This window comes from Rhagoletis pomonella, unplaced genomic scaffold (genome assembly GCF_013731165.1).
Source record: "Rhagoletis pomonella isolate Grant_MI unplaced genomic scaffold, Rhpom_1.0 Rhpom_scaffold_00007, whole genome shotgun sequence".
Classification (NCBI taxonomy): Eukaryota; Metazoa; Arthropoda; class Insecta; order Diptera; family Tephritidae; genus Rhagoletis; species Rhagoletis pomonella.
Window position 1 is genome coordinate 42733314 of NW_023458561.1, and position 25484 is coordinate 42758797.

General features: G+C 36.1%; 4 protein-coding genes across 4 annotated transcripts; 1 reads left to right on the forward strand and 3 right to left on the reverse strand.

Annotated features, from left to right (window-relative positions):
* Positions 1-2790: 2790 nt before the first annotated feature.
* On the forward strand, positions 2791-3393 carry LOC118743838 (pro-resilin-like). The gene has a single exon (XM_036476603.1). The coding sequence runs from the start codon at positions 2791-2793 to the stop codon at positions 3391-3393; it is 603 nt and encodes a 200-aa protein (XP_036332496.1).
* Positions 3394-3550: 157 nt separating this feature from the next.
* LOC118743840 lies at positions 3551-4321 on the reverse strand. Its single transcript, XM_036476604.1, has one exon. It carries the CDS (start codon positions 4319-4321, stop codon positions 3551-3553), a length of 771 nt encoding a protein of 256 aa, XP_036332497.1.
* A 5725-nt stretch (positions 4322-10046) lies between these two features.
* Positions 10047-10591, reverse strand: LOC118743717. Its single transcript, XM_036476480.1, has one exon. It carries the CDS (start codon positions 10500-10502, stop codon positions 10200-10202), a length of 303 nt encoding a protein of 100 aa, XP_036332373.1. The 5' UTR covers positions 10503-10591; the 3' UTR covers positions 10047-10199.
* A 5658-nt stretch (positions 10592-16249) lies between these two features.
* On the reverse strand, positions 16250-24201 carry LOC118743841. The gene is made up of 3 exons (XM_036476605.1): positions 23704-24201; positions 23005-23160; positions 16250-16777 (listed from the first exon to the last, which is right to left on the reverse strand). The coding sequence occupies exons 1-3, from the start codon at positions 24053-24055 to the stop codon at positions 16389-16391; spliced, it is 897 nt and encodes a 298-aa protein (XP_036332498.1). The 5' UTR covers positions 24056-24201; the 3' UTR covers positions 16250-16388.
* Between the last annotated feature and the right edge of the window lie 1283 nt (positions 24202-25484).

Below are 25484 nucleotides of genomic sequence, written 5' to 3' on the forward strand. Positions count from 1 at the left end.
GGGTCGATTATGGCAGGCCGGTCGGAGTTCTGAGCACTGGGAGTAGTTGAGTTTGAACAGAATTCTTCAATTTTGGTTCCAAAGACAAACCGAAACTAGGCAAGATCTGGCGGTTAGTTTCAGATGCTTTTGGTATAATGACAACAGATTTTGCATTGGAAAACTTTGCAATACTTAAAGTAGCAGACAATTGGTGAAAAGCATCGCTGTCGTGAAATCAAAGGCAACCGCTGACAGCTCTTCAAGAATTGTCCAGGATTACAGTTTGAAACTGAACTCGCATAACAGCAAACATAGCGGGAACCGTCAGCTACATTATCTTTTCTACGACAAATAACTAAGATTCATTAATAAGATTAATAAGTTGTATTAATGATTTCTCTATACAACCTTTTTTCTGATACTTTCGTATGTAATCCTTTCCCTAGGGTTTTGGCCCAATTGGCAACTATACTTGAATACATTGGAAAATCGTTTCGGGTTATACGTGTAAGCTATTGATTCCTTTGACAACTTCAAATCGCCCGGTCCTGATGGTGTCATGTCTATTGTACTTAAAGAAATTGTTGAGCTTCTGTTTTGCGCCCTTGAAAAAAACATTTTCACTGCGACGCTAACACTTCCTCACATATATACTAGTATATATATATATATAGATGTGGTCTTCATCCGTAGAGTTGAAAAGGATGACTACACTGGTGTAGCATAATATCAATAAATAGCATTGGAAATCTGTTTTCTAAAGGACAGTCGCGGTGTGCTGTATAGAGGCACTTGATGTTTTGCTAAATTAACCATCACTTTGCACCTTTATATATGGGGAGGCCTCAAATAACGCCTGCGGGCCTACAAGAAGTGGACCTTAGTATGATACTTAGGGCCGTTTGCACCATGTCTAGTTAACGCTAACTGGAGGTACATCCTTCAGTTAAGCACGTTAACTGCTTTATCGATCACATGTTATATGATGGGTGTCGATAACGTCGATAAAGATGTTTAACTGGTGGCAGAGATCTAGACACAAGTGCATTTTCAATGCCCTAGGATAGGATGCCACACCATTACTATTTCTGAGGAAATTCTACAGGGTTGAGTTCCTTGAGTCCGGGGTCACACACTATCGAATCTTTACTGACGGCTCCAAAGCAGAACTTGGTCAGGATCTTCAATCCTCTCTTGTGGAAAGTCCTTCGGTATTACAAGCCGAGGTATTTGAGTCCACAAGCCATGGACTACGTGATGGAAAATAGGTGAAGATTCATTAGTTTACTTGTCTGTAGTGACAGCCAAGCTGAACTCAAGGCGCTCGCCATTTCTCTAACTACTTCCAGACTTGTCCGGAAATGCAAGTCTCAGCTAAATGATGTTGGAAAACTTAATGAACTTTTCTTGCTCTGGCTGCCAGATCACGCGAGGATAACTTGTAATGAGGCCAGAGATGGCTCAGATCAGGTATTTCCAGGTCCGTACCTAACCAATTATAGAAACTCCATCTTCGGTCATCGAAGCCACCGTCAGAAAGTGGGTGTATATTTCGCTCAACATTTTGAAAGTCAGTTTTTTCCTTTGCCAAATTGAAAAAAGTATCGCAACTTCAGGTGAAATTGAGAATATAACCAAATTAGCGCGATTTGGCGTTCATGGATACACACTACAAGCCTGGTTTTAAAGGCTTGCTAACTAATTAAAACCAAAACCTATATTTTATGTTTATTTCCCAAAACCCATGAATAAAGCTTTTACTGCCTTTTAAGTACTTTCGCGTATAATTTTTCAGATTTATAATGTTGTTCCCAAAAGCTCCTCGGTGTGAGGAAGATGAGGGGTCAAAATGCTTATTAAGAAGAAGAAGCGCTCAGTAACAATTTAAATAATGAACTCGCGCGTGTTTAAATGTCACTCAAGCACATCCTTGCAGCTTAATTGGGTTAAGGAAGAATTAAAAATCTGTTGGGTGTAAATTTAATTAGTAGCAATAATTTACTGTTTATTAACAAATTGGTAATAATTGAATCAAGCTAGTTGCCTTCAAACTCTTTTTACTGACGAATGCATGTAAATCTCAAAATAAGTAATAAAAAATTGGAACAAGATGTTGAATGTGTGTAGTAAGAAAAAAGTATAACATTGATACCAGTTTTCGGCGGTAGCGCATGCGCAATTCAAACAACTATGAAATGTGTGCAAGAAAAACAAGTTTAGTGCACTTGGCATTCGATTTTTTACGTTGTGGCTGGAATGAAGTGTTAAATAACAGTGAAATTTTAAACAAGTTGTTTGTCTACTAGCCAGCGGATAGCTACAGCACCTTTGCATGCGCAGATGTAAATAAATGACTACGCACAAATAAGAGTCAAAAAAGTAGCAAGTGTCATTCGTGTGCAATTTGCATATTTTTCTATTACATGCAACAACATGTGGCACATTTAACATAGCCACAGACAACGGCGAAGGTGGGATGATCTGTGATTATGCAATGTTGTATGCAATTTCTGGTATGTATGTATGTATGTATGTTGCATGTGCTGCAGGCAAATAGTATTTTCACAACTAGTTAGTTAGTTGCCACCAAATGAAGTAGGTCAACTTGTGTCGCCTCGGCAAAGTTGTTGATCCTGTTGGCTTTTGCTAATTTTGTTGGGGTAGTGGTGCTATCAGGAAGAGTATAAAAGCACATGCAACAGGCCACTCAATTGACAGTGCGTTCTAGGAGAACACTTGGAATACTTACAGCATCCGTAGCGGCAACTACATACATAAATAACTACACAATATTATTGAGACAATTAAATGAAGTTTCTCTACTTGCTTTTGTTGTTGCTGCCCATTTTAGAGGCACGCCTAGCTGGAATACATCAAAGATTTATACGCCAAACAGGACGTTATGGCACGCCAGGTGGCTATCGACCCAATCTCGCCTACACCAGCAACAGTAACCATGGCAGTGCCAACAGTAATAGCATTGGCATTGGTGGCAGCAATACTGGCAATAGCTATAGCAGTGGCAATGTAAATGCTAACGGTAACGGCAATGGAAATGTCCGTCTCGCTTATGTGCCAGCTAGCGGCGCAGTTGCTACACGACCTTACAATGGTGTAGGCGGCTTTAAATTTGGTGGACGTCCATCGCCGGGCAGTGATTTTGTGGTGAATGCTGTGAGCGCTGGTGCTGGTGGACCTGGTGGTGGATATTCGGCAAATCACCCACAGACGGTGTACAAAAATGTGGGTGGCAGCGGTGGAAGACCGCAAGCAAATACCGCTTATCGCATTGTACCGGGCCCCTTGGCAAGTGGGGGGCGACCAGTGGCAGCTGTAGGCGGCAGTGGTGGATATCAAAGTGGTGGATATCAAAGTGGTGGATATCAAACTGGTGTATATCAAAGTGGCTAAGGTGCCAGTTTAAATGAGCAAAAGAAAGGAAGTGCAGCAGGTTTTGGTTTTGTACAAAATATTTTGTATTTAATGTTTTACATTTTTCGCATATAAAAAGTTTAAATATAGAAAATAAATAAATTAAATTACCGGCACTTTAATTTGCCTAGTTTATCTATAGCACTTGATAAGCCTGAAACCCCTGTCCATAGCCAGCCATTTGTCCCAAGAATGCAGGCGGATAAGGATAAGCGCCTCCTAACTGTGGCTGTGGTTGCAGCTGTAGCTGTGAAGCTTGTCCTGATCCTTGTAACTGCAGCTGCGTGGGCTGCATTTGCGCTCCAAATACCGGATTACCGCTTCCAGTAAGGCCTTGCAAATTGGCCATATTTATAAGCGTATCCAAGTTATTTGCGCCAGCTAGAGGGGCGCCAAACTGGCTTTGCGTTTGTGGTAAACCGCCGAATATATAATTTGACAAGACATCCGGTCCATTTGGTGGATAAGGTGACAAGTTATTGCCCACATAGTTGGCTGCAGCCGGATAATTGAAGCCAGCTGGATTGCTAAACTGCGGTACGCCTATGCCAGTTGCTCCACTATTAACTACTCTAAATGGGCCGCCAATCGGCGTGCCCATCAATCCCATGCCTGGACTACCGGCATATCCGCTGCCTCCGTAGGCTAGTCCACCGTAACGAGCATAGGGATTGGCACTGATAATGCCAGCAAAGCCGGGTAGAGCTTGCAGTTGATTTGCCGACTGTCCTCCTTCCAACGGCTGACTGCTAAACGCCTTCACTTCCGCTTGTGATACTCCACTATTGTTAGATAATTTTGCCTGACGTGCTTCACGTTGTTCGGCAGGAATCGCATCACAGCATTGCTGGAGCGTTAGGATGCTGATGAAAAGGAAAAGAGCGGCGATTGTGTAGTTGCAATTCATGTTGCTTTCTTCAAGGTTGTCTAACTTTAACTGTTGTCATTTGTCGCGGCAGTTAAGGTATTTATGGTGGTGCAGTGTGATTTCTTTTTCCTCACTTCAATTTCTCTAAACTCCTCAAATGTACTCACTTTCTTTTTTAGTGGTGCTAGCGTGTAGGTATTCGCCTTTGGTCCCATTTTAAGTGAGTGAAGTGCGAATTTTTGAAAAAATGGCAATAAAATATTAATTTTCTCTTACTTTTTATGTGTTACCTATTTTTGCCATCTACTCTTAGCTGCGTAGGCATGAACTAACGCACAATGCTAGAAAAATAAAAGTTTTGTAACAATTCGCACCTATTGCCTAATGGCCGCGGCAACGAGGTGTCAATTGATTTGGCCCTCATTTTGTTGGGCAGCTCTTTTAAAAATTCAATTTCATTTCTTCTTTTATTCGCCGGAGAGGTAATAAATAAATATTTAAGAGCTCAATAAATAGTTTTTAGTGCAGGCTGTTGATCTTGTTTAGTTTGTTAAAGAAATACATTGCTTGTTATATATCCAGTCAAGGGAACTCTTCCGCGGTGCCTTAAGTCATTTAGGATAAACGTACAAAATTTTTGTTTGAAAATAAGAAAAAATCTTCAGCGTATGAGTTGTTGACCTATTTTACTTAAGTCTCATTCCTTTTTTCTGCTAGTAATTTTAACTAAAGATTATACAGTTTTATGCAAGTAAGTAATCAAAATTTTTATGCTTCTAACACAAAGATTCCAGGTAAGAGTTGTGCGCTGGGCTTGGGAACCGCAAAGTAAAAACAAGTACTAGTGAAAGCGTAACGGTAAAATCCAGTAACGGGCTGATGCTGGTCGTTAAGTTTCAGCTTTAGAAGCTTCGAGGACCAAAAAGTGATTCGGGAAAGCTAATTGTTTCAGCCTTAAAATTATATTCGCCTATGAGCAGCAAAAAATCGCACAGTAGCAACACAAGAAAGCTTTCGCGTTGATAAGCTGCAATCACAAAAGACTGACAGCATGTTTGCGAGCATGCTTTAACAAGCCGATATTTGCCAGCAGCATGACCACAGTGCAATGTGTTATAGCCGTTGTTTTGGGTATGCAGTTCAGTGTTGCCAGAACCAGACCGGCTATATTCGTAAAAAAAAGCGGCTAAATGTTTCAATTATAATTCACATGTTTTATTTAAAGCCATCGCAAGTAAAAATACTAGTAAAATCATTTTATATTCTTTATAATAAACGTTAAGCTTTACATCACTCGTTAAATAAATCACGAAAATAAAGACAGGTAAATTCATTACAAATTATTTTTAACAAAAAAAAACTACCGTTATACGTACATCAGAAGTCATGTTTGTATTACTTAAATATAAACGAGAGATCAATTACAATGTTATGGCGTTTTCTTTTTTATTGAAAAGGAGTTGTCTTCCCATATTTATATATATATATATTTTATATATATTTATTCTCATTCGTTATTTTCTTAGTTTTGCGAATAAAACTTCGCCCTTAAATTTAAGCCATTCAAGCCATTAACAAAAATTGTACAGGCTACGTCCTGCTTTGATTTTTTTTAGTTTATTTAATGTTTATTATTCTTTTATGAAAATATAGCTCATTACTCAACAAACACCGTATAAGCCTCAATTTAAGACTTTGTGCAAAACTTATGAAAATTCTGCAAAATTTCAGCAAAATTTTTAACTTTTTAATCAGCATCTTTACAAAATGGTATGTATGCAGTTTTGTGGTCCGTGAAAATTTAATACAATATGGTGAAAATTTTAAGTAGCTAAGTAGGACATAATTTTTGCGTAAAATATGAAATTTGGATTTAAATGGTGTTTGTAAGAAATCAGCACTTTACATTCACATGAAATAAAAATCATTGCAATCGGTCCAGTATTTTAAGACTTTTCGGATTAGAGAAAACTCTTTAAATTTTATGGACTTAACACAGTCCGACATGAAAATCTTTCTCCGAGATAAGGCAGGCTGTTTCTAATAGGGTCGCCAATTTTGTAAAAAATGCAAACTTATATGTACATATATTTGAATTTTAAAAAAATATGGCAAATAGCGAAATCGGAAATGGTTGACAAATCGGCTGCCGGCTAAATCGAATTTTGTCCCGAAAATGGCTAAACTGGCAACACTGGTGCAGTTACAGGTGCACGGTTATACTCAATCCTGTTTCGTTTATAAGTATGGCCTAAAAAAAATAAATGTCACTGACTGATTTTTATTGATGACTTTTATATGAATGCCCGAGCACTTTTCATATAATTCGAAAGTGTTTCGTCTGACGCCATTCGAACTTGCGACCTCCTCGAAGCTATCAAATGATAACACGCTCCTCTTCATTATCAGTTATTTCTAGAAGAGTATTTTGAAATTCTCAGTTTAGATAAATACTTTAAAATCAAATATCATGATTATATCCGGACGCTTTTCGGATCAGAGAGTCCAGATTGTTTAAAACAAAGCGCAAATTCTTTAAAAAAATCACCCTTAATCGCCAAATAAAAAAATCAAATTCATGAAATCGACTGAACAAATATTTTATTTTAGCAACGACATCTTGTTATAGTATAGTTTTTAGAGCCAAATAATAAAAATAATCAAGGTGGTTGCGGAATGTGATTGGTGTCATAATCAGAACTGAAATCGAGAAAAAATGCATGCGGTGTCATGCATTCTGATTTCGTCGGTTTCATTTCTCAATAAGAAATAGTATTGGCTCGATTTTTTTCGATTTTCCTATAAGAAAGAAACCGATGAGATTATCGCTGAACACAATGTTAGCAGTTATAACAAATCTCAAAATATTGAGTACCAAATCCAGGAATAGTAAGTAAAGTTACTTATAGAAAAAAAAAATTGTTGGAATGCATTCAGTATATGTACAATAATTACGTAAGCTTATCTATTCAAATAGAGACTTTCATCAATTTGGGGCTTCATAACCTTTCCATGCTTTCTGTTTAAGCGACTTGTTCTTTTGTCCGCATGAACAAAGAACAGCGAACACACACACGCACTTGTATTGCACTCCCGCCCAAAACCAAGAGCATCGAATAAACCCATGCACTTGTGTTTAAAAAATAATTCGCTCGTTCTTCATTGGGTATGAATAATTTAGGAACTTCTCAACTGCCGCAGAACAAAACCTACTAAAGGAGTTAATTGCTGGCACCCCAAATCATGCTCAACAAACTCGCTTGATGCATCACAACTCTCCCGGGGTTGTCTCACGGGGCTCTGTATTGCTTTCGGCATATAGAGGTCGTACAAGAGCTACACTCTCGCTTGACACACACCCCCAAAAACTCTTACAGAGTTTAAGCGGCAAAGCCACAGCGCTACAAGCCGTAGGGACTCTGCATGACTTACAACCATACAGAGGTGGTAACTGATGGTTATTATTGGCCCCGACGCCTGCCCAAAATATTTTTGCTTTAATAAATTTTTATGCAAATACAGTCATCCTGGTCCCCTGCCCTCTCACTGAGTTAAACACTTTCTGTATATGCGCCCCGTAATGCCTGGAATTTTGTATTCGTTTTCTGAAACTATTAGCTCTCATATAACATTTAATTCGAACTACTGAATTAAGGCTTTCCAACGACATCCTAATCCGAATCTTAGTTTTGGTGGAATTCATGAGCGAAGAGGATAACAATAAAAACTGGTTTCACATCGAAACTAAAGCTCAAGCTCTACAGCGCACTTTTCACTACATATGTACGTTAATATGCGCTGTTTGCGACCAGCACCTAAAATCTTATTAAAAAAAGGAATCATTTTTGTATGCACACATTTATTGAAAACGCCAAAAGATATGCTTTGATCTAGAAGCTAAAGTTAATTTACTTGCTGATTCTACTTGCGGTCGCAAGACAAGACGCTTTTATTCGGTTCATCTTAAACGTGCATGTACACACATATGCACGCAAAACATTGAAGTCAACAATCAGGTACGTCGTTGCTGGTGACAAAAGTGGAGGTACAAAAATAAAACTTAATGACGATTGTTTTTTAAAAATTCATGAGATCCATTGGAAGTTAATGTGTTTAGAATAGAGGAAATGAAAGTTTACATTTAAGAAGTTTCTAAAATTATAAAATTCTGGTCAGAAGTCAAATGAATATATTTTTTTGTGCTTCATTATAACGACATTTCCAAGTCAAGTTCATTATTTAAGATTCTTAACTTTACTTGAATTTAGATACATGTTTTTTTTTTTTATTGGAATACATTGGCGAGGTCTGAAATGTAGAACTTTTACTATTGTTGTATTAAATTTTCCCAGGTTTAAGTACTCTTTTTTTTTGTTAATATTACACCCAGTTTAGACAATAATTTTTTTGTTGCTATGCAAATGATAGAATGAATCTCGGCCGAGTTTATTTCTTTTGCAAGCGAACTTGTAGTATTTTACCTTTTTATTTTCACGAAATTAAACGTTTTGTCAAATTTTGTTAAAAAATGCCGGCAACTTGGTAAATGTTTCAAATCATTGAGCAACGTGTTTTAATTTTAGGGAAAACTTAAAAAAAAAAAAAATGACACAGGGCATGAAAAAAAGTTGAAAGCGGTAGAATTTAGCAAGGAATGACGAAATTACATTTGAAATAACATGAACTAACTTAGTCTAGAAAAACTATTTCAGAAGTTCGTGCCTTAAGTCTTTCGTATAATCACTTTGTTTCCTTATTTTGCCCCCAGTTATTTCAATAGAATATATGTAGATAATGTTGTGGTTTTGTGTGCAAATACGAATACGAATATTTTATAGGTTTTGACGGATTTCATTGGGCCGACTTTTTTGTATGCGTAAAGTGTTATTGCGAAAATTTGGGAACACACTTTTTCGCCGCATTCGAACGACGCACAATAGTCGAGAGTGGGTAGAAAGTCGATGTTTCTAAATGTCTCGAAATAGACAACTGCAGATATGCCTCTTAACACGATCTAAGGAATTTTCTAAAGAATAATAGCACCATTGATATTGGTGTTGTATTTTCGAGTAAAAATTCGAACACAGGCAATTGAATGATCGGTTCTTGGATTTGTTTTCATCTTAAGGGCAGAGTATACATAGTTAGTAGTAACAAGGGTTTCTCCATAAAGGGTTATTATAATTTTAGCTCGTCCTTTCAGAATAGAAAACATTTACATGATTTTAACCCTCTGCTACTGACGTGACCGAAAAGTCCCTATTATACTGTGGGATCTCAGAAACCTATTTTCCAGATCTAAATACACATACATATTAGATATTTGTTAATAAACTACGTACTTTTCGTCGTTTATTACGCAAAATTTCTAAAAAAAACATGTTTTAAGGAATTTTACTCCTTCTTTTGCAGTATCTTTCTTAACAGAGTTTGTTTGTGGAAGTCTCTTTTCACCTTGCAAATTTTCTCAATTGATTTTTATTTTAGTTCCACTCAAAAATTGTTGTAAGAAGTTAATCTTAGTTGCCAATTTCCTGCCGGAAATGTTTAAAACCTTCTGCTTCGGTCTGCTTTTAAACCTTAACATGCCGGTAGTCTTTTTCTAGTAACACCCACCTCTTAAATATATACATATATATATATATATATATATGCATTTTCTAAACCCCAATCAGTTTGCTTCTGAATAAATTGTAATTGCATTTTTTCGCAATTCAAATTTAACGAAAGCACACCCATTATTTTCTGACATTTAATGCTGAGCTTATGTGATGCAAAAAATTTTATTGAATAATTTATTAGTACAATATGGAAAAAAGTATGACGGCCTTTTTGTTATAAGGAAAAGAGTTTTTGTTATTAGGTAAATCTCAACATCAGTTTCTTATTCGCATTCAGTCCTTTTAGCACTTCAATCTTAGTGATGACCGCCTCTATAACCATCACGATGTTTCTCATAATGTTGAGGATAATGACCATCATAATGTCCACCATAACGTCCGTCATAATGTCTACTGCCTCCTCTATAGCCACCACGATGTTCACGCGTTAAACGGTCGCCTTCATTTTCGTGTCCCTGCTCAGCGACATCCAACAACGATAAAGGCTGCACCACCACATCCGAAGCAACTACATTTTCCACTTCTTCAGGACTCCCATAGGCGTCACTCAACAGGCACACGAATAGTACCAACATCAAACACAAATTGAGTAAACGCATTTTTATTTGATTATGCTTTGTTATGTAGTCAAAGAGTTCGCTTTTTAAATAAATGTTTTCGGTTAAGAGTTTGAAACGATATGATTGCTGCATGGATATCGCACGGTTTTTATACGCTAAAAATGCAACTTATTTTGCGTGCGCATATAGTGCTATATGTAAATACTAGGGTATTCGATTATTCGCCATTTTTCCAAAACTGGTTTCGAGTTATGAAAAAAAACCGGCTGCCGATTTTGAAATTAAGAATAAACCGGAAAACCCGGTTTCATTTTACATAGCTTTCATAAAGTCAAAATGCCTATCTTGGTATGAAGTCATGACCAAAAAATACCACAAAACTACTTAAAGTAAAGACAGCTTTTATTAAGAAAAGCGCAAAGCAAAATAAGTACAAAGTTTTTTATATCAAAATTAAGACAGATAAAGATAAGTGAAAAATTCATGTTTGGTTTTTTGTTTAATATTTTATTGCATTTTGTCTGACTTATCCTGCCGGTTTGAAGTAGTGCTCTTGTCGCCGTAGCTAAGTGCTCAGAGGTGCCTATTACCAACTGGCTTAATGGCAAACCTCCGAGTATACTTCTGCCATAAAAAAAAAACGTAGAACGTGTTTAAGCGCCAAGCATTCGTTTATTGCAATCAAATATGATATACTGTTCATCCCCAAATAACCTAGGATATTTATGAAAGACCGGTTTGATCGCTTTAGGTATTCCATTTTCGAAAAAACAAGATTTCAAAAAACCGCCTATAGATTTCCCAAAAAATTAGTGCAAAACCGGTTTGGAAAAACCGAGTCAACCACCCTAATAAATACGTTAATGCATATATTTATATGTAAACGTTCATAGTTATACGCAGTTGTTGCAAGTGATGTTACTTAAACAATAACTGTAAATCATCAGTAAAGTGCGGCGTTTTACTTGGAATTGATTCTCAATAATACTCAATTCTTTAGGATGCACCACAAAATATTCGTATGCCATATATGCACATTGTATGAGAACCACTTTTCGTGCACATCGTGGATGGAGCCAAAAACAAAAACTTTTCTGCACCGATTAATCGTGTTAACATCGCTAATAACACTGTGTAACAAAATGGGGCGAATGAAATAAGCCACGAATGCGGTATGGTAGAAAGAAAGGGGAAAAGTTCCAGAGTATTCCACTTTAATGATTTTTTCCTAATTTGGTCCCAAGTTGATCTAAATTATTTAAAAAAAAAAACTCGTACGAAACTACATTTTCCATTTATACGAAGAATTTATAGGAAAATTTAATGGCGCATATTTTTGTGAAACATTTTAACCCAATATTTTTCAACCGTGTGGGTCATTTTGTCCCTTTTTGGGGAAAATTCAGTAGCAGGTGAAATTTCCCCTTTATTGTTGACTTTTTGGTTTGAAACTTGGTACCCGACTATAGTTCTGACGACACTAAATTACATATTTTTTCCACAATACGCTCAGTTGGTATTGAAATGTATGCGCTTGAAAAGTAGTATGTAGTGCATTTTTCAAATAATTTAGACCAACATGAGACCATATTTGGAAAACTTAAATGCATACACTATGACAAAATTTTATCGTTTTGGAACCAAAACGGCAGGTGCTCAATATACCCATACCGCATTCGTGTTATTTTTTTTACCGTCGCACAGTGTAATTAACTGCTAAATATTGTAGGTGCACTCTACTCTCGCTTATCAAAAAAATGCAAATAACACAATTTTGTAACTGGTTGTTACCATTGAATTACCGGCTATTAATGAATGAAATAGCAAACTATTTAGCACCCAGCCAGCTTCTCAACAATATGTGACTCAGCGAATATATGTTAGTATGTATGTACATCCATATTCATATGCATACATATTTACTTACATATAGCACACCGTCTTCAAAAGAGGCACAACTCAAAATTTGACATTTTTGAAATTATGCGCTAAAAATGTACACAGAGGCCTTGACACAGAGCTTTTATTTACCTTTCAGCAAAAGCTGGACCAAATTTTTGTAATAATTTGTTAAAAAAAACCTAAACCTAAACCCATATGATTATCATGTGCTAAGAAATAGTTGTTCGCATTTTCTGACAAACGTGTAATTTTGAGTTGTGCGCCTTTTGAAGACGGTGTGCGATATGTAAATACATTGAAAATATATATATGTAGGTACATATGTATATATAATTCTGAGAATCAGTCAATGTGAGGACGACTTCTAGTTCTGAATATAAACATGTAAAATAATCTGTCAGTTAAAAAAAATTACTACGAATCGCAGATTAAAATTAAACTACAAATGAATGGTGCGAGTTTTCGTTGATATTTCATTTAAGCGACCTGGCTAATCCAGCTGAATCGCTACATTTTAACCATGTAATTCTTAAGCGCATACAGCTCCTCTTCCAATCGTCTGCAGCACCCATTCGAATACCACAAGCGGCTTCCAATCGGATGTTGTCTTTGTCCATGCTTCTGTTATATACACCAGCACAGGAATGTAGAGTGACAAACATAGGCTGACAATATTTATGAGAGCCGAATACGGGACAAAAAATAATTTTGCAAATTTTTTCCACATTGTTCTCCCTGAATATCCTTATAGTAACATTACAAATTTGTACGGCAATTTTCTCGAGATTTTTACCCCGCAAAATTTGTTAAAACAATTCGTTAAATTTTTGTATAATAAAGTGCAATTTTAAGTCGGTAAGGCTTACCACTAATTTTTGACAGTTTTTTTTTTTGTGTTGACGGCATTTTTTTCATACAAAGTACGTATGTTCGACCTTTTTTTTGAAAGAGATGCAAATGAGCAGCACTTTCCACTCGCACTTTATTATACTCGATTCAAATTTTTTTCTAAAGATTCTAATTAAAAAGTTTGAAATTTTGGCGAAATATTGCAGAATTAATTTTTATAGTTTTTTGCACAAAGTTGGAAATTCATTATTATGTTTATGGTTTTTGTTCGGAAAAGAGCTTTACTTTCATAAAATAAATAATAAACTTTAAATAATCTAAGGAAAAATAGCCAAAACTTACTCAATCGTCGAGTCCTAATTCCTATTGTGGCCACTGTATATATTCCTCGATTCGAATTACAGGCATTCAGATTAGAAAATAATAACAGTTTATAAAGAAAATTACAATCATATACCAACATCACTTAAAACTCATTCATAGACATGCCATTTTAATGAGCTGTTAAGGCATCGGAATACCGAATACGGGACAAATACAGGGCATTAAGAGAAATACAGACATCCCGTATAAAATAAATAAATTACCAGGACAATAGGTCAAAATAGAGGTATGTTCCGTATAATACTGGACGGATGGTCACCGTAGACATACATATGTAGCGTGATTTTTGTACGACAAGAGAGGTATTTACTTCGCATTTGCCTAATAAGTACAAAGTAGCACTTGCTAGTGCTGGCTCCTAAATAAACAAAGTTGTCTACCTGTCAAACTTGTAACTGTCAACAGTGACCGTAGACTTAATTTACGTAGCGTAACCTATTATATTGGCCAACGCAATATGTTTTTGTCCAGGTATTTTTTTATGTAGCTTATAGGCGGCAAAAGTGACAATCAGCTGAAAAGGAAAATACAAAAACACAATTTATTTTCGCTGCTGGCTAAGGGTTTCTTACGTAAGTTAAGTTAAGTTTAGATTAACTGAGCCTTAAGCGTCTGATGACAGAAGATATGTACTTTGTTTTGTCCCCGTTCAATACCAGATCGAAGCTACAGCTCTTATAATCTTCTCCAATATCAGACAGAAGAAATAACACAACAGGCAGGTGCCCGTCTGAAACCCCATTTCATAGAAAATGGCTCGGAAAGGTCCTCCGCGCATCAGGAAGGAATAGGGTAAAACTATTTGGGTTAATTAAGTAATGAATAACCCCATTAAGAGTCGTCATTAAAAGAAGCGGGTCTCATCCGAGGCTTATTGAAATATTTCATTGACAGAAGTTTTTACGTTCTGGAAACCCAAGACGGGTGCCCGGGAGGTTTTTCGTCTTCTCAGAATAAACCATATCCTCTTTGTTTAAACAACGCATGTACACATATGATGTTGCGCCACATTACCTTTTGTTCACTTTAAAGTTAGAACAAAATTCTTTTTTAAGGTTTTTTCGTTTGGACACGATTTCGTTCTGCACTTCACTGACGCTTTTTTAGTAATTAAGAAAATTCGAAAAAAATCAAGACTTATATGTTCCATTTAATGGCATTTGAAACCGGACCCTAACATATTTTTAAGGCGAATTCATGCAAGGCAAAATGGCAGCACAACAACAAAAAACTACACTAACAAGTTATACGAGCGATGAAAATCAGAACTCCAAAAAGCCATTATATGGCAATCGGCGCAATTCCCCTTGAAATCAGTTGCGCCAGTCACACCACCTGGTATATTTTTTAACCATTTTATTTTGCATATTTACAAAAGTTAAAGTATATTTACAACAAGTTGCATCTCTACATTTTAGTGGGAAGAAGAAATGGGAGAAATCGGACAACAACCAACCAATTCTTATAAAACGGTATTTAAGAAAAACAGAAAATTTAAAAAACTGATAAATCTTCGATATTTCAAAAATCACTGTATGGAAATTGCTCAATATTCATGTATTTATAAATTAATATTTTAGTAGGAAACTTGGTTTTAAACAAAATTGGAAAGCAACACGAACCTAGACTTTTATAATAAAAGTCGTTGGAAAAAAATGTAATTTTTTTGCTTTTATTTTATTTAAAAAAAAAAATAGGCGGTCAACCCGAACTTTTATTCCTTTAGTCCGGTAATAACAGTTAAACTTGGCCAAATATTTTTTAGGGCCGAAATAAAAGTCCTTTTCTAATAAAAGACAAACCGCTTATCCAAATTAAACAAATTTGTTATCAAATGAAAAAAGGCTAAAATGGCAAACTGAAATGTCGAAACGAGGAAAGCCAGCTATTGAAAAATATTTCAGTTAAAAATGTTATTTAATTACCATAGAACAAACCCTGGGTCAGATATATGAATTTATTTAGCACTAAATTGTTAAAAATAAAATATAAATAGGTGGTAACATTCGCTCGTTATTTCTGTTTAAAGGCAATTTCAGTCCTCTTTCTTTTGATACCAAATTTTTTTTACCTTAGATAAACGGTTTGTTTATTATAAGGAAAGGAATTTTATTTCGGATTTGAAAAATATTTGGCCAAGTTTAACTGTTATTACTGGGCCAAAAACATAAAAGTCAGGTTTTTTAGTTATTATTGCATTTTTTTCCAAAATGAATGCAGGATTCTTGTTCCGGAGATCCTGGGATCAAACGAACTTTGATAACTTTCTTCTACATCGAAAAAATAACGGTTTCTTTCGGTCCCTGGAAAACAAGCGCAGCCACTGCTACAATTGATGAATTCTTTAAATCTCAAAAATCATTCAACGGCGTCAGCATGCCACAGCTGTTATATACTTACATATGTATATGTTTTACTTTCTTTCTAAAACCTATGAGTTTCTTAAATAAGCACAATTATGTAAGCTTTTTAAGCTTAGTCTTTACAATCCTGGCAAACCGCCGCCAGTTTTTTCCTTTAAGGCTATGAAATGGAAAGCAAAAATTCGGGCTAGCAGATAAACTAATCGATTGATATTCTATTGCAAACATTAAAATTAATAACAAGTTAAAACAACAAGTTTTTTTTGTAGTTATCGAAAGGGATTTTATTGAGAATCGACACTTTTGCTCAATGCCCTAAAATGTTTTATTTTTTTTTTGGTTTCGATTTTCTACTAAAATCAATTATAATATTTAATTAGCACTATCCAAGGTTTTGTCGCAAAAATGTGTATATTCCTCTCAACCACTATAGCACATAGTAAGGACTGGGATAATAACCACCGTTACTTTGGGAACTTGCGCTTGCAGTTGCAATTGATTGACTGCTTGCAGATCCAATTCCTCCACGGCGATATCCTCCATATTCTCCACCGGGAGATACTCCATATCCTCCAAATCCTTCATAGGGATATCCTTGGCGTGCTACACGTCTTAGTTGCTGCGGTTGATATTCGAAAACGACGGCCGCTGGTTGTTCAATACTCAGTAGCGTTTCACGTTGCACGGGCACCCCATGGCACATCACAACGAGCAGGCAAAGTGCCAAGCAAAAAATGACGGTGGATTTCATTTTCAAATCGGCCTGTTTTCTTGCACAAAAATATGATTGTTGTTTGCTGTTACAAAAATACTCGACTTCTGATTATCTACAGCAAATTGCTGATTATTTTATAGATGCAAATTGGCGAAAAGCAGTTCGATAAGTAATTGAAGCTGGTAAGGCGGGACGAGATATCAATTCGAGTTTGAATTTGTGTGACAAGATGAAGCCGCTTTTTACATACATATACAGTACATAAGTACATTTTCTAATAGCTTAATACGTATAAATTTTTTCTAGATAAGATTTTGTTTTACTTAGGTGATTGTTAGGCTTAGGTTGTTGTTATTTTTCATATTTACATATATACATACATACAGTCAGTCAATAAAGTTTACGTACAGCGAATTTTTTACAATACGGGCAACTAATTTTTAAATATTTTATTTTTCGATAATTTTTTATAAAAATATGGTTAATTCTGCAACAAAAAAAAAAAACAAAAATCAGAGTTCCAAACCTCGTGCAAAATTAAAGAATATTCTGCAAAATTTCATTCAAATATTGCACTTTTTAGTTACGCTCTCTAGAAAAAAGTTGAGTATACAGTTTTTTAGCCCATTCAGTTTTACTATAACAAAGTGCAAGTTTGAGGTATCTAGGACTTTCCATTGATTTTTAACATTTTTTTTTTGTTGAATGTGTCGCTCCTATAAAATAATGTTTGATAATTTTTTTATATGGAAAAAATGTGCGACACCTTCAACGAAAAAATTTCCTAAAAATCAATGGTAAGTCGTAGCTTCCTCATTGTTGCACTTTAACTATGAATACTGAATAGTCAACTTTTTTCTAGAGGGCGTAAATAAAAAGTGCAATATTTGAATGAAATTTTGCAGAATTTCTTTAATTTGCACAAGGTTTGGAATTTTGATTTTTGGGGTTTTGTAGTAGTAATAAAAAATTTGCGAAAAATAAAAATAATAAAAAAACAAGTAAGAGCAGCGCTGTCTTCGGCTATGCCGAAGGCTTCATACCTTTCATGAACATCTGCAAATTTTACTTTGACAGATTACTGCTTTTGAGTACATCTGCATACATCGATAGAGGAGTTACATACCTATATAAAAAATCGCATCTGAACAAACAGAGGTATGGAAGATATACCTTATATTAGCACCAATCTAAGTGATTTTCACTGCTATGTGATCGGTATGTAAACCGGTAACACAATTTATTGGGTTTAGTTTCCTTCATAAAGGAGATATATCGCAAAAACTGGTATCTGAACAATCAGTGCTATAGGAGATAAAGCTTATACAGCATAGATTTTGACGATTTTCTCAGTAGACTTTGTATTATTATTTAAAAAATATCTTACGAAATTTATCGGTTTTAGCTGTTCAAATAAAGGAGTTTTACAGTAAAATCCCATATCTGAACAATCAGATGTATGGAAGATATATGTTGTAGTCACCCGATCCTTGTTATTTTCACTGTAAGTATTCTGTTAATAATGAGTGAAAGTGGTGCGAAATTTCATGTTCCTAGCTGCATAAATGTAGAAGTTATAACGAAAAATCTCATATCTGAACAATCAGTTGTATGGGAGCTATAGGTTATAGTTATCCGATCTTTTTAATTTTCACTGTAAGTTTTCTGTTGATAATTATTGAAAACAGTGCGGAATTTCCTGTTCCCAGCTATATAAATGGAGGAGTTATAACGAAAAATTTTATATCTGAACAATCAGTTGTATGGGAGCTATAGGTTATAGTGAACCGATCTTTGTAATTTTCACTGTAAGCATTCTGTTAATAATGGGTGCAAGTGCTGCAAAATTTCATGTTCGTAGCTGCATAAATGTAGAAGTTATAACGAAAAATCTCATATCTGAACAATCAGTTGTATGGGAGCTATATGTTATAGTGGTCCGATTCTTCCGGTTCCGACAAATGATTAATACATTATAAAAATACACCCACTTACCAAATTTGATCCGGATATCTCGAAAACTGAGAGACTAGATTGCATACAAACAGACAGACAGACGGACAGACGGACAGACGGACAGACGGACAGACGGACATGGATAAATCAACTCAGCTCGACGTTCTGATCAAATAAGTATACATTTTAATGGGTCTATCTCTTTTTGTTCTGGTACTTACAAACATCGGACCAAAGTTATAATACCATTTCATGCTCATGAAAGGTATAATAAAAAAATTCGCTGTACCAAAACTTTATTGACTGGCTGTACATATGTATATGAATATTAAGAAATATGTTGGATATAATTTTAAAATGATGGGCAAATTAACGAAGTAGTGGCAGCTTTATGATAACTGCGCAAAGATTCGAGTATGGTGAAAATAATTCCAGAGGCTTAATAAACAAACGTCTTTAGAAAGTGGGGATTTTTTCTATAAGTAATAATATTATTTAATAATTCATGGGTTATTAACACTTCCATCGATGTTTTTGCAAACGCATTTAAAACAGCTTATCTTTGTGTATTCGACTTGTGCATGTGTCTGAGCTTAAATGCTTGTTTGCTACAAAAAAAAGCAATTAAGATAAAAAAATTAAATTATTCAGAATAAAAAATACACCGCAGTCCAATGGCATAACAATTTGAATACCGATCAATGTTCGCTTATAAACGCATATAAATGTGATATGATTTGGACTTCCAAAGGGATTTTATTCTAAATTATTAAGAAAAAAATGAAGGGGACCATATATTCGAATAAAATATTTTACTTGTAAATCTTGATTATATTTAAATAGAGGCAATTGCGGCCCGCACGCCGCAGTTTGCTGACCTTTGCCTCAGAAATGTTTGTACTCATGCGAAGTCCTTAACATCGATCGTTTTCTAAAAAAATAAATAAAAAATAGATACTGACGCCATTATGGCTTCCGTTGGTACAAAGTGCCCAATTCCCTTAATGGGGGCGTATCACTCGTTCTCTCTCACAGGACCAAGATCTTGGACCTGATTCTGGATAGGCAGTTATCATGGCAGCCAAATAAGGAGGAGCGAGTAAAAAAAAAATGATTCGGTGGCTCTTTACTGGGTTAAAAATGTACTGTGGAATAGATGAGTGGCCTCTCTCCAAAATTCATATACTGGCTACATATATATGAAACTATAATCAAACCAATCATGTTATACGAAGCTAGGGCGCGTGCGAAGGGCGGCCCTCGTTGAAATCAGAGGAGCGCCTAGTCTACCGCTAAATGCTCTCCTCAGTGTCGTATCTGTTGACTTTGGAGGCAAAGTAGCACCGGTTCGCTCAGCCATTAGGCTCAAAAGCTCTGGGTTCTCTTTCAAACCAGCGTACCGGGACTCGACAATCTTCAAAAGCTTACATTTACTTCCGGCAGAAATGGATCAGAGAGTTCCGAGGCTGTCCCCAAACGGACGATCGAAACTGTCGAGAAATACGTGATCTCTCTCTTAACCGCCTCGGAATACTCCCAAATAGAGCTGATTTGGGTTCCAGGCTACAGCTAGGCAGGGCACCCACGAAGGCATCACCTCAGGCAGGGAGTGCATAGCAGTTCCGTTGTCAGTCTGCGAACTGCTACTGAACATATGGGCCCATAGGCGGTCCAGCGAGTGCTGGGAAAAAACCCAGATATGCAAAGTTGCAAGGTCTTTCTGCCCGGTTGTTGACCACGGGCGGTTAAGGGAGTTTCTGGAGCTTGATTAAGTGCCTGGACTCGATTCTGACAAGTTTACTAACTGGTCATTTTCCTTTAGGAACACTGTGTGACTTGTTTGGAAGACGAGATGGAATCACCTCATCACTTCCGTTTCAGTCAAAACATCCTAATCTAACCTTCTATAACTCAGTAAGAAGCTTTCAACTATTAGAAGATGTTGCCTCCATAAAAATTCATGCCCATTTCATGCTTTAAAATTGCAGAAATGGATAAATATCTCCTCCGCAATACAGAAATTTAAACGTGGGCAATGTGAGTTCCTTTATCGTCGTAGCAGCACAAGTGCCTTCGAACAACCTGTCCACCCAATAGAGGTCATCCCGCCAGTAATCGTCGATAAATATAATGATATTGGATGAACAGAGAATGAAAGCGTGTGGGGTGGCTGAGGCTGAAAGCATCTCAACTGAGAGGGTGCATCACATTTTACATGAATGTCTGTATGAAAAAGACATCTCGTGCGACGGCTGCCACTCTTGCTCACACTCGACCATAAACGTAACCGTGTGACCACGGATATAATGAGGCTATTTTCAGCCGGAAATCGAACGAGTTTTTGTACCGTTTTGTAACCGTTGACGAAACATAGATTCTCCACCAGGGACGAAGAAACAATCAAGAAGTGCACCAAAAAATGCCAAAGATTCGGCCGATAAGGTCATGGCCAGAGTTTGTTTGGGTGCACACGATGTCATTCAGATCGATGACCTTGACAACGGCAAAACGATCAATGGCGAGTATAATTCAGAGACTGAAGACAGATATTAAAACTATGCGGTTTCGTAGGCATTGAAAGGATCGGAGACCGAACATTTCTGTTATTGATGAAACCGTCATTGAAAAATTCACTATGAAGGAAATGTTCTACAACTAAGTGATACATACCAATCGATTTCTTTTTTCAGCGAGAATCAAATTTGAAAATAAATTTTTATGCAATTACTTTTGATTTCTAAGTTATATGTCTTAAATAACAGTTATCGAAGACTTTTATTTATAAAAGTCATCAATAAAAATCAATCAGTGACTTTTACTTTTAAAAGTCATCAATATAAATCAGTCACCGACTATTGTTTTTAAGTCATACATATAAAAGTCATGTATAATTTTTTGCATTTAAAAAAGTGTTGGCGAACATAAATTTACTACGCCTTATTCAAACCACTTTTATAAGTATGATTTAAAAAATAAAAGTCACTGACTGCTTTATATTGATGACTTTTAAAAGTAAAAGTTCCTTACTGATTTTTATTTATGACTTTTATAAATAAAAGTCTTCGATAACTGTTATCTAAGACATATAATTTACAAATTAAAAAAAAAAACAGTTATTTGCAGATTAGTTATACAAAAATCAAAAATAATGGTTATTTTGGATTTATGAAATAAAAATCAGAAATAACTGTCATTTGAGGAGTAATTAAATAAAAGTCAAAAAATAACTGTTAAAGAGCGATTTTTTTAATAAAAGTTGTAACTGTTACGGTCCCTGGAAAGGATAAAATAAGACTACATTTTTATAGACATCTTCATTGCATAATAATGACATCTACATTCGGCACTTAACAATGTTTTGTTAAAACAGTTTCACTGGAATAATCAAAATACTTCCTTAGAAAAAGTTTAATAAGTTTTTTATTTTTATTTATAATTTATTGACATTTAGATGTTAGGAAAACTTAGCTCTGGGAGGAAGTGCCAGAACGCGGTAATTGAGGTCAGTGAACTTTTGAACAAAAAAATTGTCTCCATGCTTTTAGATTCAACTGCAAATTCCGAATTTATGAAGGAAAATGTACACAAGCGACCCCTACGTTCGACCAAGAAAAAAAGAAATCGAAATTGCTTTCGAATAGAAATACGTCCTTAGCAAAAGTTTACTGATTTTGGTGAGCTTAATAGCGCATCTCCCCCAAATGCTTAACTGCAGTTATGGGCTCGGACAAGGACGAAATATTTTAACATTGGGTGATTGGCAATGTTTATTGCTTACTTTTTGCTTTTCTACTTTCGTTTTCTTCTTCAAAATATGAGCAATTATTCCATTCGAGTGATAAATAATCTCGTTTTTCCAACAGGCATAAACTGCAGTTAAGGCTTGGTGGAAACGCCTTATTATAAGGCATATAAGGGTGGTGCGTTAGGTTGTTAGAAACTGAGTTCATTGTAAGTGCCCACTTTTATTGAGTGTCAGAAGGATACACGTACCTATATCGAAAGAGTATCTTTAATTTATTATTTTACTGAACCAATTACTATCCCTGAGGAAGCCGAGGAGAACCAACAGTTCCACCTCTGCTACTGCGCCCAGACTGGTAAAAAGCGTGAACCCAAGTACTTGATTCGCTTCGTCTGTAGACCTGGACATCGACACAAATAGTGGTCTATGGACTCTTCTTCATCCTCATCATGGCAGCCCCTGCAGAGAGTACTCGTAGTTATTCGCCACCGTTGGAGCATTGGTGCTATAGCACAGTGCCCTGTGATAACGCCGGTAAGGACTCTTACCACAGATCAATTGAGTTTCAGTAAGTCCCTTGTTTTTTTTTTTCACTTAGCCGCGACCATATTAATTGTGTGGTCTCACAGTCTTCCCGTTTGTTCCACAAGTCATTCGTCACGGCCACGGTATACTCATTAATTTTCCTAACGTGATCACTAAATGGTGGTAGTACGGAGCTATCCGCTTCTTCTGTTGGCATCTTTGAGCCGCATCTAGCCATCTCATCAGCCGACTCATTCCCTTCAATATTGCTATGTCCGGGAAACTAGCATAGAGAGACGTTGATAAGGCTCAGTGACGCCAGCGTGGTGCGACTTCTCCATATAATTCCCTTCAGAGACTGTCGACAAAAATAGTGGCTTTTGATGTCAATTAACTAAGAAACGAAAAAATTGTCTTTCGAGACAAGAACACCGATATATGTATCATACTTGGAGATCCGACTATAAATGCCGAAGAGATGGCGAACAATGTACGCTGACGTTTAACAAAAAAATACGAATTTTTCGAAATTGCCTTGCAGGAATACTTTAGGCTCAGAAGTGTACACTGCTTTAGTATTTTACTTATTCTTTATAGATATCACAAAACCACAACAACAGCCTTCAAATACAACTTGACGAATTTTAGAGCTTTGAATGCCAGCAATCGTTTATCAAAGATTCTTGTATAACTTTCTTATCATACTAACTTTTTATTTTAAATAAATTCCCTAAGTTTCACATGGCTTATTTTATAAAATCGATATCTGTAAGCCTCCGCTTACAGCTTATCCGTAAAAACCGCCGCCAAAGCTTTGGAATGACGATTGTGAGCTTGTACCGCTGTAACCACCACCAAAACCACCCGGAAATCCGCCGTATCCTCCTCCTGGATAGAAACCGCCGTAACCGCCAGGATAGCCACCATAACCACCAGGAAAGCCGCCGTAACCACCAGGAAATCCACCATAACCACCACCATAACCACCGAAACCACGGTGTCCAAAACCATGACGCTTCTGGCGTACGTGTAAATCGTTCGCTTCCACTGCGTCTACTTGCACAGGAATCACTCTAACTTCCTCATTGCCAGCTGGATAGCAATGCGCAAATACAAAAAATGCGGCGAGTAGCACAAAACTTAAAAATTTCATTGTTTATATGTATGTATGTAGTAAGTAACACTATTGGTATTGACGGAATTATTCAAAGTTTTCTTCGTACGATCAGCTACAATCACCAAACTGAAATCTGCTTTCGTTGTGAGTCAGTTTTATACAATATGGGTACGCATGCTCTAAAACAAACTTTTATATCAAAATATATGAGATGCATATCTACATTTAAATATTCTCTAACAGAAGTTCTCGAAATACATGCGTACATATGTATGTGCTGAGCCCGTTTACCCGTTTTGCATTCACCCAAAACTACGTCTACGCGTATCGTTTAAACAACTCTCTCGAGCTTGAAATTTCCAGTTTAATGATTCTTTGATTTTTTCGGGGATTTTTGTTTACTAACCGAAAAGACAAACAATGAATTATGGCACTCGGTTCTTCTTCTACTCCCAGAATGCATATCATCAGAGAATTTCGAAAGTATTGAAAACGCTTGTGTATAGATATGTATGAATGTATGCATACATTAGGGCGGGTAAATTTTTTTTTTAGTAAGCGCGTATAGCACCGAAGGCCCCTACGTGTGATTCTAATCAAATTATTCGAAGAAACATGGTCCCAAAATCAAATTGGAGTTAGCCAAATTGCGAAAATTGGTTTCGAAGAAAATATAAATATTTTCACAGTTGCGCCCTCTGGTGGAAGTTTTAAGAAAAATATAAAGGCAAATCAAAAAATTCTTTATAGCATGTTTTTATAAAAAATTTAGGCACTTGAAGCCTAGTTTAGCAATTTGGCAAACACCTAATTTATTTTAGACCCATGGTTTCTTTGGCGAATTTGATTAGAATTACACTTAGAATCCTCCTAAGCTATACGCGCATGGTTGAAAAAATGTCCCATACAAATTGACCCGCCCTAATATACATTTGTATATGTAAATATTTATTTAATAAGTTGACACTAATATATTATTGACGTGGGATTTTTTCCCCATTTATATACATACATACATAAATGTGTTTAGACGCAAACTAGATTATAGTTATTGTTTAATGTAGATCCTCAGTGGCCAATAAAAGGTTGATGTTTTGTTCAAAACTTGGCATTCGGTAGGTTTTTACTAGTAAAATCAAACAAGTTAATTATAAAATATTTTGGAAGCTAAACCGGCTTCAAAACGTTTTGGTGTCACATACATATATGCACACAAATTCGATGACTAATGAAACCTAAATATATAGGTAAAATCAGCGCACTTTTCAGGTTCGTAGATCAAAGGGGCAGGGTTTCTGTCGTATTAAATTAATGGAGCGTTAAAGTTAGGACTATTCTATTTGAAGCTTCTTCTTCTTATTCTTACCTTGCACTACAATCGTTCGTAGCCCCTCCTTTGCCAGGTTGCGTCAGGTCCACAGTTCCTTCTGTACTTGGCACTTTTATTTTGTTCTTGGGCATCCTT

Excerpts from the sequence above, each read along its gene's own strand:
- LOC118743838 (XM_036476603.1), top strand. The coding sequence starts at position 2,791 with ATGAAGTTTCTCTACTTGCTTTTGTTGTTGCTGCCCATTTTAGAGGCA.
- LOC118743840 (XM_036476604.1), bottom strand. The coding sequence starts at position 4,321 with ATGAATTGCAACTACACAATCGCCGCTCTTTTCCTTTTCATCAGCATC.
- LOC118743717 (XM_036476480.1), bottom strand. The coding sequence starts at position 10,502 with ATGCGTTTACTCAATTTGTGTTTGATGTTGGTACTATTCGTGTGCCTG.
- LOC118743841 (XM_036476605.1), bottom strand. The coding sequence starts at position 24,055 with ATGAAATTTTTAAGTTTTGTGCTACTCGCCGCATTTTTTGTATTTGCG. Across the intron at positions 23,161-23,703 it reads ATTCCAAAGCTTTGGCGGCG|GGAATGAGTCGGCTGATGAG; the intron begins GTTTTTACGGAT and ends GCAATATTGAAG. Across the intron at positions 16,778-23,004 it reads GTGGAACAAACGGGAAGACT|TCGAGTATTTTTGTAACAGC; the intron begins GTGAGACCACAC and ends GATAATCAGAAG.